Source organism: Scyliorhinus canicula, chromosome 26, assembly GCF_902713615.1.
Source record: "Scyliorhinus canicula chromosome 26, sScyCan1.1, whole genome shotgun sequence".
NCBI classification, from domain to species: domain Eukaryota; kingdom Metazoa; phylum Chordata; class Chondrichthyes; order Carcharhiniformes; family Scyliorhinidae; genus Scyliorhinus; species Scyliorhinus canicula.
The window spans coordinates 4362378-4379070 of record NC_052171.1 but is presented as its reverse complement, the minus strand read 5'-3'; the positions used below and the strand labels follow the sequence as shown (position 1 = coordinate 4379070).

The following is a 16693-nucleotide window of genomic DNA, read 5'->3' as shown; positions in this document are numbered from 1 at the left end:
ATAGAGGCTGTCATTCAGCCCTTTGAGTCTAGTCTGGCTGTTAATAAAATCCAAGCAGATTTGACTTGACCTCAAGTCCACTTCCTTGCCTGTCCCCCATAACCCTCGACTCCTTTATAGATCGAAGTCTGTCGAATTCAGCCATGAAGATGTTCATGGACTCTGCTTGCATTGCTCTCTTGGAAGAAAATTTCAACTACTAAGAAATTTCTGAGAAGAAATTCCTGTTCATAGAACATATAGTGCAGGAGGAGGCCATTTGGCCCATTGAGTGTGCACTGACCCACTTAATCCCTCACTTCCACCTTATCCCCGTAACCCAATAACCCCTCCTCACCTTTTTGGACACTGAGGGCAATTTAGCATGGCCAATCCACCTAACCTGCACGTCTTTGGACTGTGGGAGGACATTGGAGCACCCGGAGGAAACCCACGGAGACACAAGGAGAACGCGTAGACTCCGCACAGACAGTGACACAGTGGGGAATCGAACCTGGGACCCTGGCGCTGTGAAGCCACAGTGCTCGCCACTTGTGCTACCGTTTCTCCCCAGGGTCCCCTGTAATAAAGGGGACCACCCCCCAGGGACCCCTGTAATAGTATGTACCAGGATTGCCCTGGCTTGGAGGACCTCGCAGTGGGCCAAGAGGGCCCCTTTTGCCCACCACGAGGTCCACCACGCCAGGACCACGATTTTGGAGACCACACTGAAGCGTGCCTAAATGACTCCTGGCCGCAGGGACTGGAGAATCACGGAAGGGCGGAGCATAGGGCGCTGGGCCCATGAATAGATTTAAATGGGTCATTACAACCAATTTGTTTTGGCGTGCGCCGTGGAACTCGCAGGGGTCGGAGCATCATGTTCAGGTCAGCGGCCGAGCCGTTCCCAATTTTGCCCTGATGCCCGACTCTCCATTCCACCAGGGAATCCATTCTGTGCGTCCGGGGACAAATCCAGTCCAACATTCCATTTGCCTTCCTAATTACTTGCTGTTTTAGTCATCACCAACTTCCCGAAAAATATACAACACCCGAAGAGTTATTTTACTGAAACGTCATTCCCCAGCTCTCTTGAACATTGGAAACTATGTGTTTTCTCTTCTATTCTCCAAGCACAATCTTTTGAAGATCTGTTTTGCTTCCATGTCAACCGCAACATTCAGAAGTTAAGGTTGAAAACCCATACAATTCAATTTATTCCCATCACGGTTCGCATTGTTTGGAGAGGCCCCAGTACTGCTAATTTTGTCAGGGGTGGGGTGACGTATAGGTATCTCTCCAAAACTTTAAAATGTGCAGCTTAAAACTTGCCTTCTTTTCCCGGATTTATATATTTTTAAAAACAAACATCGCAGCCCACACCACATGGTGACAACTGAGGTGACTTTATGGGAAAATATTCAAAAGATGCACATTAACCCGGAATTGAAATTCTTCCTAAAACAGTCACCATTTGTAACATCACATGTATAGCATATGGGGCTAGAATTTATAAAAAGTTGTCCTTGGACTGGATATTCACTACAGTTGACTTCAACTTTGTTAGTCACTCTTCCATCAGTATTAGCGTGACTATGCAAATCCTCTACTTTTACCATTCATTAAAAATAACTTGTGTGTGTATATAGCACCTTTACTGTCCCAAGATCCTTCACAAAAGCTTATGGAGCAAACTTTGACTGAGCTACAGAAGGAGATACAAGGTCAGATGACCAAAAGCTTTGTCAAAGGGGTATGTTGTGAGCTATGTCTTTGAGGAAGAAAGAGTGTTAAAAAGGCGGGAGAAGTTCAGGGAGGTGCAAGAGTCCTTCCTGTTTATTTCCTTTGTCCCCATTTCTTTTCTTTGATTATTTTGGTCCGTGGACCCATCATCAGAATGTGCCTTGAAGCAGAAGAGTGCTTGCTAGAACAGGGTGTTCTTCGGGTTTTGTATTTTGGAGAGGAGAAACCAGACTCGTCAGAGCCGAGTGAATCTTCGTAATCTGTTTTGAGGAAGGAGGTTTGATTTGCTAACTGGCAGCTGGTGGATTAGCCAGAGACAGTACTCTGCCTGACAGTAGTCAGCGATTGGTTCCTGCCAGGTGGGAGAGAATCTGCTGGAAGCCTCTACCCCCTTGAAGGAAGAGGAGTTGTTTTTTCTCCCTTTCTCTGCTGTCAGTTGCCTGCTGTCTCAGAGTCTGCAGTGAAGATCATTAAAAGCTGAAGGAAAACAAAGGACCCAACTGAAGGCCTAACCTTGAGAGAGAAACTAACTGGAGAACATCCATCTGAATCAAAGATCCTTATCCTTTTATTTTTACCCCATCAGCCACCCTTTTGTTCTGTGTTGCTTGCGTGTGTGGAGAGTGGGGGGGTTAAAAGGGGGGTTGGGGGGAGTTGGGAATCAGATCGCCAGATTTTTTTTTGCCAATTTAATTATGATTACTTGCATTTAAATTTTACAAACCTGGTGACTGTAGTCAATTTTAATTCAATTATTTATATAAAATCTCATTTCACCTATGTTGCAATTCAAGTGGGACTGGAATTGACCGTGCACCAGGTCAACGTGTCATGACAGAGGGAATTCCAGAGCCAAGGACTTCGGCAACTGAAGGCATGGCTACCAGTCCTTAAAATTGTGAATGATCAGGAGGCCCAAATTATAATCATTCCAATTTCTCCAAGGATACTGGGAATGAACATAGAACATAGAACGATACAGCGCAGTACAGGCCCTTCGGCCCTCAATGTTGCACCGACATGGAAAAAAACTAAAGGCCATCTAACCTACACTATGCCCTTATCATCCATATGCTTATCCAATAAACTTTTAAATGCCCTCAATGTTGGCGAGTTCACTACTGTTGCAGGTAGGGCATTCCACGGCCTCACCACTCTTTGCGTAAAAAACCCACCTCTGACCTCTGTCCTATATCTATTACCCCTCAATTTAAGGCTATGTCCCCTCGTGCTAGCCACCTCCATCCGCGGGAGAAGGCTCTCACTGTCCACCCTATCTAACCCTCTGATCATTTTGTATGCCTCTATTAAGTCACCTCTTAACCTTCTTCTCTCTAACGAAAACAACCTCAAGTCCATCAGCCTTTCCTCATAAGATTTTCCCTCCATACCAGGCAACATCCTGGTGAAGGAAATTATAGATTGAGACCATGGAGAAATTTGAAAACAAGAATGAGAATTTGAAAACTGTGATATTGCTTATCTGGCAGCCAAAGTGGCTGACCAAGGACAGGAGTGATGGATGAACGGGAGTTAGTGCAGGTGAGGAGACGGGCAGAAAAATCAGGGATGACCTCAAGTTTATGGAGGACAGAATGTGACAAGCCAGCTGGAAGTGCTTTGGAATAGTCAAGTCGAGGAGGCAACAGCGGTTTGGAGGAGAGTTTCAGAAGCAGATAAGCAGAGATAGGAGCAGGGTCAGGCTCTTATGGAGTAGAAATAGGCACTTTTGGTGCTGCCACAAATATGTGGTTCAAAGCTCATCCCAGAATTTTACGGTTGCAAAGTCTGGTTCAGCCTCAAATAGTTGCCAGGGAGAGGTAACTTGGAAAAGGAGCTTTTATATCATATCATAGAATTTACAGTGCAGGAGGCCATTCGGCTCATCTAGTCTGCACCGGCTCTTGGAAAGAGCACCCTACCCAAGGTCAACACCTCCACCCTATCCCCATAACCCAGTAACCCCACCCAACACTAAGGGCAATTTTGGACACTAAGGGCGATTTAGCATGGCCAATCCACCTAACCTGCACATCTTTGGACTGTGGGAGGAAACTGGAGCACCCGGAGAAAACCCCCACACACACGGGGAGGATTTGCAGACTTCGCACAGACAGTGACCCATGCCGGAATCGAACCTGGGACCCTGGAGCTGTGAAGCAATTGTGCTAACCACTATGCTACCGTGCTGCCTTGTCAACATTTAATTGGAGTAAACTTCTACACATTCAATAGTTATGTCAAGACAAGCAGTGTGACAATTTCAAGACAGTACAGGGGTTGAGAAAGATGGTGGTGGGGCAGAGCTGTGTGTCTCAGTGTACACGTGTACCTCAGTATAAAAGGTAGTGTTATGGGCATCTGGTCCAGTCTCTTAGCCACTGTTGAGAGAACTTTTTTAAGTTCTGATGTAGTGCGGAAAGATCAATTTGTTCCAAAAGTGATAACATAAGAAATAGGGCTTGGTTATTCAGTAAACAAACTTTATTACAACAAAAGAAAACAAAACAATATTTAACACTCACATATTACATGCAGTTTCTTAACCTTAGCACCCTAGTTACATGAACATAGAACAGTACAGCACAGAACAGGCCCTTCGGCCCTCGATGTTGTGCCGAGCCATGATCACCCTACTCAAACCCACGTATCCACCCTATACCCGTAACCCAACAACCCCCCCCAACCTTACTTTTTAGGACACTACGGGCAATTTAGCATGGCCAATCCACCTAACCCGCACATCTTTGGACTGTGGGAGGAAACCGGAGCACCCGGAGGAAACCCACGCACACACGGGGAGGACGTGCAGACTCCACACAGACAGTGACCCAGCCGGGAATCGAACCTGGGACCCTGGAGCTGTGAAGCATTTGTGCTAACCACCATGCTACCGTGCTGCCCCAACATGCAGCTCTCATTCCACTTACAAAACAGGCAAATACTTGCATTTACGAAGCAATTTTTCTTTTGTTCGGGACATTTGTTCAGAATCCTTTTACAAAGCCTACCTCTGTGGCAACCTTCATGATCTCTTCTAGTCGATTTCCACAGCCTTTTGCCTGCATTTGTTCAAAATAGCATTCTTTCTCTCTCCACCCACTCCCTCAAACAAAGGTTTCCCCCTTGAGGTGCCCAGACTTGAATCTATTATCGTTATCTTGGCTGTCTGATTTCCCACTCCTGTTTCTAGATATGAACAGCCAAACCATTCATGTGCAACTAACCTTCTATTGACAGAAAAATAGGCCATCAGACTCTGTGATGGGACAATGGCTGGTCAAACAAGGTTATCCCGAATGACGTTGGATCTAGAGTGGTTCATCCTGGCTGAACCGGGGCATCCTGTATTCCCACGAATGGGGTAATGTCTGAATAGGACAAGGTAATTCAGGCTCTGGGCATATCCCTCAGACTCTGCTGCTAGCAGTCTTTTGCGCGGGTTCAATTCCCGTACCAGCCTCCCCGAACAGGCACCAGAATGTGACGACTAGGGGCTTTTCACAGTAACTTCATTGAAGCCTACTTGGGACAATAAGCGATTATTATTATTATTAAAAGACTGTGAGCAGCAGAGACCGAGGGATATGTCCACCTCAATCTGTATCACCTATAAATTGTGTGCTCCAACTTGGACCTCATTTCTGGACTCAAGTTCTTAATATCTCCCGATCATGACAGTAAGAACATTCGTCCTGATATTATTTTTTTAAAATCAAGGATTTATGCATATTCCAAATCACAAACAGATTGTGGGAGAAAAAAATATTGGCCAAGGTCGCACTCCTCGGCAACAAAGCACTTGGATGGGCTAAGTAATTGTCAGGGTTTGAAATGTTCTTTCAATATACGAGAGGCTGTATGCTTCATTATGGTGGGATTTTTATTGAAACCTACAGTAGGATTGTTGAGATAGAGAATGGGCTGCAATGCTGAAAGAGCAGCCAAAGTCCATTAATTCAGACAGATCAGCGGGAGCTTGGATTAGAGGGAGATTTAACCTGGAAACAGTTGATGTAATTAGTTAACACAAACTGACACAGACTTCAATTTTGCAGCACGAATACCCTTGTCTGAGTAAGCATTTGCTATTCCAAAAACGCTGAAAAAAGTAAAATTATTACATCATTGCTTTCATGAAGTCATCTTGTGTTACTAAAGTGTGGCTTTTGTCAACAACAAGCATCAATAATATCCTATCCACTTCTTGATCAAATAAAACAATAATGAGAATACCACTCACAACCAGCATGCTAAAGCAGTAATGGTTTCTAAACAGCTCTGTTGTGTTTAGCATCATTCCTTCGAAGGCTTCAAAATAATTTAAGATTAAGAAGAAGTCCATCAGTTACTCTTGTGGCCTGACTATATATTTTTTTAATTGCAAAGGTTTGGCGACTATTTACAAAGCTGTTCAGGGTACTCTGCATTTTGTAATTAATGTCTTTCAGCAAGCCGAAGTTCAGAAGGTTTGCTGTTAAATTAAGAGCATTTCAATTTTTACCAAGTTTCAGGGGTTTTCATAAATGCAAACGCAGGTTTGGGACTAAATCATCCAGATTACCATAGTCACCAGTTCAAGTGCCAAACTCTGGGCCTTCTGTTTATTCATTCACAGGATATGGGTGTCACTGGCTGAACCAGAATTTATGCCCATCTTTGTATCCTTGAACTGAGGGGCTCACTCGGTCATTTCAGAGGGCATTTAAGAGTCAACCACATTGCTGTGGAGTCACAAAAAGGCCAGATCGGGCAAGGACAACAGACTTCCTCTGCTAAGAGGGCATTAGTGAAACAAATCAGTTTTTACGACAATCACTTCACGGTCATCATGAAACTTTTAATTCTAGGTTTTTATTGAAATCAAATTTCACCATGTGCCATGGTGGGATTTGAACCAGTGTCCCCAGAGCATTCCCCTGGGTTTCCAGGTTACTAATCCTGTGACAATACCACTACACCATCACCTCCCCTAAACTTTTGGCAGGGTTGGGGTTCTGTGTGGAAATGCAATAGGAAAATGATCAACATATTTCCCTGCTCCTAAAATCTAGACAGTTACACATGCCGGATATTGCAAGTCTGACTATCAACCAAGAACTGGCTTTGCCTTTATGGCCAAGCAGCAGTGGCGGTCAGAGCTGGAACATCAAAGCTGCTATTAATGAGAAGTTCCAGAAAGTTGGTGATGTGAGACTGTATTCAGGAAGGGAAGTCGCTATCTTAATGAGAAAAAATGGTGATGGTGGGGTGGATTTCATTTTTCTCTTTTTGGATCTTCCCATCCAGAGCACCATTTCTGGATTATGAAGTACAATAGAATAACAAGTCATGGTTACTGGATTAACAATCTAAAGGCCCAGAGTTCAAATATCACCATTGCCAGTGTGAATGGATTTGCATAAATCTTTGAGGGTAAAAGCACCTGCTTTCTTCATATACTTAGAACATAGAACAGTACAGCACAGAACAGGCCCTTCGGCCCTCGATGTTGTGCCGAGCAATGATCACCCTACTGATCCACCCTATACCCGTAACCCAACAACCCCCCCCCCCCCCCCCCCTTAACCTTACTTTTTTTTAGGACACTACGGGCAATTTAGCATAGCCAATCCACCTAACCCGCACATCTTTGGACTGTGGGAGGAAACCGGAGCACCCGGAGGAAACCCACGCACACACGGGGAGGACGTGCAGACTCCGCACAGACAGTGACCCAGCCGGGAATCGAACCTGGGACCCTGGAGCTGTGAAGCATTTATGCTAACCACCATGCTACCGTGCTGCCCAAATATCACCATTGCCAGTTGTGAATGGATTTGCCAATCAGCAACTTCCTTCCTTCAGCAACTTCCAATCCCATCTGCTCTGGTTTACACCTGACTTTTTTTTCATTGACTGTTCTCTCACAGAACATTTCCCTCTCAGAGCATTCCAGTATCAGCTTCCCAGCAAGGGACAGACAACAAATATGGCCTTGTAGTTCTGCTCACATCCCAAGAAGGATTTTTTTAAAATCTGAGAATGGACTAATGGCTTTTTTTTTCAGGCCGTTGACATTACAATTCTGGTACTACAAAACAGGAGTAATCTGTGCAATCCTGGATTTTCCACCAAGAGACACAGAATGGACCCAACATTGTTGATATGAAATTATACTTACTCATTTCTCTTCAGATGAATAATGTGCTCACGGCCTTCCACCTGAATGGCATATGACAGTCTATCCTGAGACATTCAGCAGAATAAAAAGCAACCATTAGTAAATTATTTTGGAATATTTTTTATAAATGTATTATTAAATAACATACATAAACTTACAAACATTAAAGGAAAATCTTTTGAAACCACATTTTTTTCTACCAATAAAGCATGTGTTGAAAAAATGAATTGAAACCTCTTCCTTGGACCTACGATCTGTAGGAAACATTTGTTCATTAGGATCCTGTCACACTGGAATTGCTCATTGATATTTTTTAAAGGGTCGGTATATTGACTTTCAACTTTGTTCACTTGCTGAGTAACTGATCTCAATTACTAGAGGGGTGGATTAATGGAGGATGATGAGTTACTCTTCTGACATATTTCCAATTGGTCACAGAAAAGTAATAGCAGAGTCCAGGGCAATGGATTACCAGGCTGTGTGATTTTCCACAAATAAAACATCTGAAAGCAGACAGGTGGAGGGAATAGAGAGTAACCTTCTTGTTTGAATCTTTCCAATTACATGATCACAGCATTGATTTGGAATGGTCCTTCCTTCCTCCTCTGTCAAAAATTATAATGGCTCTGAGTTCAAACAATGAATGTAGTTATTACAAAACATGTGAGTTGTGTGCTAATCCTCACTCAGCAGCTAAGACAATTTTATTGACCACTTGAAACAGCACAGTAACCACAATGGATTTCAAAGTAGATTTTGGCAAGTCTGCAATTTGTGTCAAATATTGCAGAGCTGCATAATTTGCACAACCATGGAAACTAAAAGCAATTAAACAAATAGTTTAAACAAACAGAACAGTTTTGGTCCCCTTAACTAAGGGAAAAATATACTGGCATTGGAGGCAGTCCGAAGAAGGTTCACTTATTGATCCAGAGTAAGGGCAGCACGGTGGCACAGTGGTTAGCATTGCTGCCTACGGCGCTGAGGACCTGGGTTCGAATCCCGGCCCTGGGTCACTGTCTGTGAGGAGTTTGCACATTCTCCCCGTGTCTGCGTGGGTTTCGCCCCCACAACCCAAAGATGTGCAGGTTAGGTGGATTGGCCACGTTAAATTGCCCCTTAATTGGAAAAAATAATTGGGTACACTAAATTTAAAAAAAAAAAAAAATTGATCCAGAGTATGGAGGGATTTTCTTATGGGTACTCATTGCACCTTTTTGAGACATCTGGGATTATCAGGGGGCTTGATGGGTTAGACGATGAGAAGATGTTTCATCTTGTGGCAAGTCTCGGAGCAAAGTGCACAATCAAAGAGTATGGGATCGTCCATTTAAGGCAGAGATGAGGAGGAATTTCTTCTCCGAGGGTAACGAATCTGTGAATTATTTACTGCAGAGGGCTGTAGAAGCTGGTTTGTTAAGTATGTTCAAGGCGGAGATCGATTTCTAATCAGTCAGGGAATTAAGGGTTACGGGGACAAGACAGAAAAGTGGAGTTGAGGATTAGATCAGAGCAGCCATGATCACATTGAATGGTGGAGCAGACCTGATGGGCCTAAATTTTGTGGTCTCACATATGTGGATAACAGGGCCTGGCCTTAGCTCAGCAGTGGCACTCCTGTCCCTGAATCAATAGGTGCTAGTGCCAAGTCGTGATCCAGTATTTGCACATAATCAAGCCAGATGCTGGCTCGGAGGAGAGTAAATGCATCCTCGCCGTGTGCTTGGCTGAGCCTTTTTTAGTTTAAAGTGGTTCACAGGGCAGATATAACTGTGGCCAGGATGAGCAGCTTTTTTGATGGGGTGGAGGATAGGTGTGGGCGATGCGCAGGCAGGCTCGCAAATCATGCCCACATGTTTTGGGCCTGTCCAAAGCTGGGGGGGATTCTGGCAGGGGTTTGCCGACATTCTGTCAGGGGTCTCGAAGGTAAAGATGGTCACGAGTCCAGAGGTGGCAATCTTTGGAGTGCTAGAAGAGCCGAGAGTTCAGGAAGCGAGAGAGGCCGATGTATTGGTCTTGGCCTTCCTGGGAGCCCGGACATGGACATTATTAGAATGGAAGGATTCAGGGGTGTGGGGGAAGTGACCTGGCAGAGTTTTTTCAGCTGGAGAAGATAAAGTTCGCCTTATGTGGTGGGTGGAGAGGTTTGCCCACAGGTGGCAGCCGTTCATAGACTTCTTTGAGAAGGGTTAGGGAGGTTGGGGAGTTGGGAAGCGGGAGGCGGGGCATTAGGTTATTTGATTATTTGCAGCTTCTTTAGTTTTATGGTTGTGTTTCATGTATAAATATATAAATGCCTCAAGACAAGATATATAATAATTTTTTTAAATCAAGATAGATGCTTCAGTACGGCATTGACGGATTTTGTGTAATGTCTTGGAACATATTACAAAACCCTCATTCAGTCTGCCACCTTTTGAATGAGAGATCTGAGAACTATAGAATTCCGACAGCGCAGAAGGCGGCCATTCGATCCGATGAGGTTGAGGAAGTGGGGAATGATTCACAGTCAAGGTGGGGGGTTGCCATTTGTGAAGAGCTTATTAGGGGCAATTCCAGATTTGGATTCTCACCAGCTGGTCATGGGGGGAGGGGGGAGGGGGGGGGGGGGATGGATTTGTGGTGCTCAGGCAAGCGGACGAGAGGGGGTATTCCTTCTTCCCGCATGTGTATGGGGTGCATTCCAGGATCAATTTCTTTGTAGTGAGCCGGGCGGTGCTGATGGGGGTGATAGGGGTGAAGTAAGTAGGAATAGTGATTTCAGACCATGTTCCACACTGGATAGATGGGAGACTTTGCTCAGAACAGGCACAGAGGCGGGGGGGGGGGGGGGTGGAGATTGGATTTGGGGCTTTTGGCTGAAAAGGACTTCTGTGGGAAGGTGAAAGTGGCAATTCAGAACTATAGAACATAGAACAGTACAGCACAGAACAGGCCCTTCGGCCCTCGATGTTGTGCCGAGCCATGATCACCCTACTCAAACCCACGTATCCACCCTATACCCGTAACCCAAGAACCCCCCCCTTAACCTTACTTTTTTAGAACACTACAGGCAATTTAGCATGGCCAATTCACCTAACCCGCACATCTTTGGACTGTGGGAGGAAACCGGAGCACCCGGAGGAAACCCACGCACACACGGGGAGGACGTGCAGACTCCGCACAGACAGTGACCCAGCCGGGAATTGAACCTGGGACCCTGGAGCTGTGAAGCATTTATGCTAACCACCATGCTACCGTGCTGCCTATGTTCAGCTTAATCAGAATGGGGAGGTAACGGTGGCTACGTTTTGGGAGGCCTTGAAAGCGGTGGTCTGGGGGAAATTATTTTGTTCAAGGCCCGTAGCAATAGGATGAGGGGGGAGGATCGCTGGCGGTTATTGGACGAGATAGTGGAGTTGGATGAGAGGTATTCGGCGGCACCCATGAAGGAGCTGTTGGCAGAGAGAAAGGAGTTGCAGCGGCAATTTGACCGGTTGAAGACGGGAAGCGCGGTGGGTCAGCCTTGACGGGCGAGGGGTGTGCAGTATGAGAATGGGGGAGAAGGCGAGTCACATGTCGGCCCATGAACTGCGACGTCAGGCAGCTTCGAGAGAAATTCTTCAGGTGAGGGCAGAGAAGGGGGATGTGGTATCGGACCAGAGTGGATTTAAATGAGGTGTTTAAGGCCTTCAGTGAGGGGTTGTACAGAGCAGAGATGGTGGGGGAGATGGCAGACAGGAGGCAGTTTCTGGATGGGCTGGATTTATCGGAGTTTGAGGAGGGGAAGAGGTAGGCACTGGAGGAGCTGTTGGGGTTAAAAGGAAGTGATGGAGGGTATTGGAAGGATGCAGGCGAGGAAGGCACCGGATGGCTTACCGGCAGAATTTTATAAGCAGTTCACGATGGAGATTTGCCCCCCCCCCCCCCCCCCCCCCCACCTGTTGGCCATGTTTAGTGAAGGCGGTGGAAAAGGGGGTGCTGCCAGCTACGTTGGCGTAGCTGACTATTTTGCTGATCCTGCAAAGGGGAAGGACTCATTAGAATGAGGATCCTATCAGTCCATTTTACTCCCGAGTATGGACGTGAAAGTGCTGGCTTGTAGGGGGCACTTTAAATTGGGCCACATGTCGGTGCTGACACCACTGTGTAGGAATCATAGGTTTAAGCTGGGGGGGAGGGGGCTGGGATGTATGGGCAAAGGAGGGAGGAAGGCTTGGAGCTTGGATATGATCTTGGAAGGGAGGTTTGGAGGAGCTGTAGGAGAGGTTTGAGGTACCAAGGAGGAATGAGTTCAGGTACTGACAGGTGCACAAAAGAAGCTGCCTTCATTTCCCCAATTATCAAAATCCTTGTTACTGGAGAAAATGCTGCTCCCGATGAGATGGGCGAGGGCAGAATTGAGGATATATATATATATGGGTGGTTGGGAGAGTAGGGCAAGGCATTAGTGAAAAGGATTCAGCGGAAGTGGGAGAAGGAGCTGGGGAGAAAGATAGGATGGGGACTCTGATGTGAGGTGATGTGATGAGTGAACTCAACCTTCTCCTGTGCAAGAATGAGTTTGATATAATTTAAAGTGGTGCACAGGGTCCACATGTTTCACGCTCAGACGAGAAGAATTTTCCCGGGGGTACAGAAGGATGCGAGAAGTGTGGGCAGGGGCCAGCGAATCATGCCCACATGTTCTGAGGACGAGAGGGGCTTGAGAGCTACCGGGAGTTGGTGTTTGGGGCCCTACCGAGGGTAGTAGTTGAGGTGAAGCCGGACCCGATGGCGGCGATCTTCGGGGTGTCGGAGGTGCCATAGCAGCTGGAGGGGACTGGGGCCAATGTCGTGGCCTTTGCCTGCCCGATTGCCTGGCACCTAAAAGGGGACCAAGGTACAAACTGTATACTTTGCTTTGATTGGACGGAGAATTCATGTTATCGCTTGTGTTTGGAATAAAATATATATTTTTTTAAATCTAAAAGAAATCATTTGGCCCTTTATTTTCTTGCTGTGTGAAAATTGTTCTCTCATTCCCCAACATTACAACATTTAATTGGCTAACCAGTGCTAAGGTTCGGAGGTGAGAAAATGTACTATATAACTGAAAGTTCTGCATTTCTGAAATAAACACTTGCTCGGTAATTTCTCTTGCATGAAACAGAAAGGGGACATAGCTAGATATAATACAAAAAACTACTTCTGCTAATTGGAAAACTTAGAACCAAGGGTTATAGTCTAAAACTTTGATCCTGACCCTTCAGGAAAAAAATAGGACTCATTTCTACTTGTAAATTTGTCACTCTTCTGCATGTGGCAATTGATGCTGGACAGTTGCTCATTGTAAATCTGAGAGTAAACTTTTGGGAATCAAAGATATAAGGGCTATGGGGAAAAGGTGGGTGTAGTATTCATGTAGTCTGTCTCATTATCATAGTACTGCTGAAAAGAATCACCTGACTTGAGGGACCAATGGGAAGAGAGAGTGAATGATTACCCAGAGAGTGGAGTCCTCTCTTGTGCAGAATACATCTTGCAGCAGCCATGTTGTAAACATGTACTGCAAAAACCTCCTGTACCAAGTTACTCTTTATTAATAAATATCTTCTTGTTCCTAACAAAGGCACAAGTCTCTTGACAACGGCAGACCTGTGCGACAATACCTAACGGTGGGTTTATGTAGTGAGCTCACAGATCAGTCAACAGATATAGAACAGGCTAAAAAGCCGACTTAAAGTTTCCTCATTACTTTGAGCAATGTCCCAAAACATGTTTTTTTTTTTTTTAAAGTTACATGCACATCCCCTCTTTTTAAAAATCAATCACAGCAGAGAATGTAACCATTCTGTTATCACACAAAAAGAGAGGGTCTATGTCAGGAACATGTCAACTAAGCTTCCAGGAACACACAAGACACTGGCGTGCTGTAATATCACATGGGTTTCTTGGCTGACTGTCAAGCTCATAAGATGCTGGCAGACATGAAACAGAAATAAATGAAAGCAGCTTGAAGTGCTTTAATCCTTGGAATAAAACCGAGAGTTTATTTTGTTTTTAAACTGCAGATAAAGGTTGTACGGCAATAAATTCCGCAGTTAGCATTGTTGAAAACAGACCATTATAATTCCAAGGTTTAAGGAATACCACAGTATACACAGTCTAACATTTACATCAAGTACATAACTTAATTTTAAGTCAGACTTTCCTTGTATTATTTCACTAATACAGTCATAAACACGAGAGGTCCCACTGACCAAATTAAATTCCTTTGTGCAACTACAGGGTGTTGCATCATCAAGGACTTGACAGAATGATTCAGTCGAGGGATGGGAAATCATCTGATTCACAATTCACTGACACTGACAAAAACAACCAGCTAAATTTTGAAATGCATTGTCAAAACTTCAGGCCACAAGAGGGATCTCATCTGTTGCAACACAAACTTACATCAGATACACAGCACTGAAATAAGCCTTTCAGTCCAAGCCGGTGTTTATGCTCCACTCAACCCTCCTCCCACCTTTCCTCATCTAAATCACCATGGTAACCATCAATTCCCTTTTCTTAAACTGCTTGTTGAGCTTCCCCTTAAGTGCAATATCCTATTTGATTCAAACACTCCCTGTGGAAACAAGTTCCAAATGCTTAACCATTCTTTGTGTAAATAGGATTCTTCTGATTTCCTGATTGGATTTCTTGGTGACGATAGATTGGGCAGGAAGAAAATTTTCCCCTGGGTGGGGGGATCAATGAACAGGGGGCATAGATTTAAGGTAGGTACAAGAGGTTTTTGTGAGGTTTAGAGGGGTTGTGGGGAAAAGCTTTTTACCCACAGAGTGGTGGGAGTTTAGAACTCAGGCGTGCAGATGGGTGAAGGGCCTTTTCTGTGCTGTCGCCTCTATGTCTCCATCTTAGTGGCTCTAGTTATGTTCTTCCCCACTCTGTGTGGAGACACCGGCGTTGGACTTCAGTAAGAATTCTTACAACACCTGGTTAAAGATAAATATGTTATTCTTTAAGTCTGAATGAAGACTGTAGACTTACAGTTAACACAAACACTTTATTCAAAGGGTTAATTCTGCTTTCAGAGCTCAACTAGATGCAAAACAGTCAAGAGGTATGACCAGTGAAACTAAGGTAAACTGCCTATGCTGAGCTGTCTCTGTGTGCTGCTGCTCACTAGCTCTGTGCTTCTCCAAGAGGTGGATCCTGGCTTGGGCTTGAACCTTTATACCTGTCTCCGATGCTGCCCTCTGGTGGTGCTGTGGCTGTTACATCTGTGCTGCAATCCCTGGTGTATGTGTAGATATATGTACAGATGACTACATCCCTCCCCCTTTTGATTTGATATGTTTCCTAAACTGGCCGAAAGAAAACTGGACAGAACGAGTGGTGAGAATAAGCAAATCTGCACACTGCGCAAATGATAAAGTAATACACAAATAATTAACAGTGTTATGAATCCATCATTAGAAATGTTCATATTCGTCTTGTGGGTGTGTTGAAGTGTCGTTACAGATCCAGCCGGTCAGGTGCCTTACGGCTTCTGCTGGAGCATCGTAACGTTGGAGGAGGTGATGACGGTTTGATGTCATCAAGAGTACTGTCCAGCGCCGGCCCTAGGGTTGCTGGCGCCCCGGGCAAGCTGAACTTCGGCGCCCTTCCGGGGGGGGGGCCGAGGCGGGGGGGCGGGCCCGAGAGCGGCGGACGGAGGGGGGCGGACAGGGGGGGGCGGAGGGGGCCGCCCTAGGGGCAACTGCGCATGCGCGGGACCAGACTCTCTGGCGCCCCCTAGCACATGGCGCCCGCCCGAGTTGCCGGTGCCTTGGGCCGGCCCTGGTACTGTCTGGCGTTGTGTGGCTAGGAACGTCCTGTGGACTAATGGATTTGGTCAAGTCCAGTGTGGGAAACATCGGCGTTGTAGGCCGAAGCATTAACAGATCCCGGCGGTTACGGCGAAAGAGTACTCCCGCCGACCACTTGACAATGTAGGACCGCAGTGCCTCCTGCCTGATCACCGTGGCTGACTCAGGGCCTTCTGGGTCCCTCATCCTGACGATGTCGCCCATGTTAAGTGGCTTGAGTGGGATCACATGTTGATCGTAGTATTGTTTTTGTTTGGACCGTAGTACCCGCATTTTGTCGAGTGCCAGGGCGTTATCGGGGTCTCGGAATTGAATCGCCGGTAGGGTTGTCCGGATGTCCCTGCCGAAGAGCATCTGTGCTGGCGACAGTCCTGAGCTCAATGGGGTTGCTCGGTAGGATAACAGCGCTAGGTTGATTTCCGAGCATGAATCTGTTGCCTTGCTAATAAGCCGTTTAACGATGTGGACGCCCTTTTCCACTTTCCCATTTGACTGTGGGTAGCGCAGACTGGACGTTACATGCCGAAAGCTGTAGCGGTCTGAGAACACTTTCCAGTCACAGCTCGTAAAGCAAGGACCATTATCTGACATCACCACACGCGGGATTCCATGCCGCGCGAATGTCTCCTGGCACAACTTGATGACAGCTGAAGACGTGAGAACATGGAGTTTCAGTACCTCCGGATAGTTTGAGTAATAGTCCATGATCAAGACGTAATCACGCCCTGCGGCATGAAATAGGTCAATGCCCACTTTTGTCCACAGCACCATTGTGAGTTTATGTTGCTGCAGTGGTTCTTTACACTGTGCGGGTTGATGTCTTTGACAGGTGTCACATGTCATGACCATGTCCGTTGTCTTGATTCATGCCAGGCCAGTACCCAGCCTGTCGTGCTCGCCTTTTGCATTTCTCAATGCCGAGATGGCCTTCATGAATCTTACGTAGCATCATGCGTGGAGTGTGGCCGAAATCACA

General features: G+C 45.9%; 1 protein-coding gene across 2 annotated transcripts in view; it reads right to left on the bottom strand.

The window, feature by feature from the left end:
• LOC119957303 (disintegrin and metalloproteinase domain-containing protein 9-like) overlaps nucleotides 1-16693 on the bottom strand; it is a 143600-nt gene that overhangs the window by 93476 nt on the left and 33431 nt on the right. For both annotated transcript variants that reach the window (XM_038785155.1, XM_038785156.1), the window contains exon 3: nucleotides 7886-7950. In XM_038785155.1, coding sequence (XP_038641083.1) covers nucleotides 7886-7950 — 65 coding nt within the window. The remainder of the gene's footprint in view (nucleotides 1-7885; nucleotides 7951-16693) is intronic.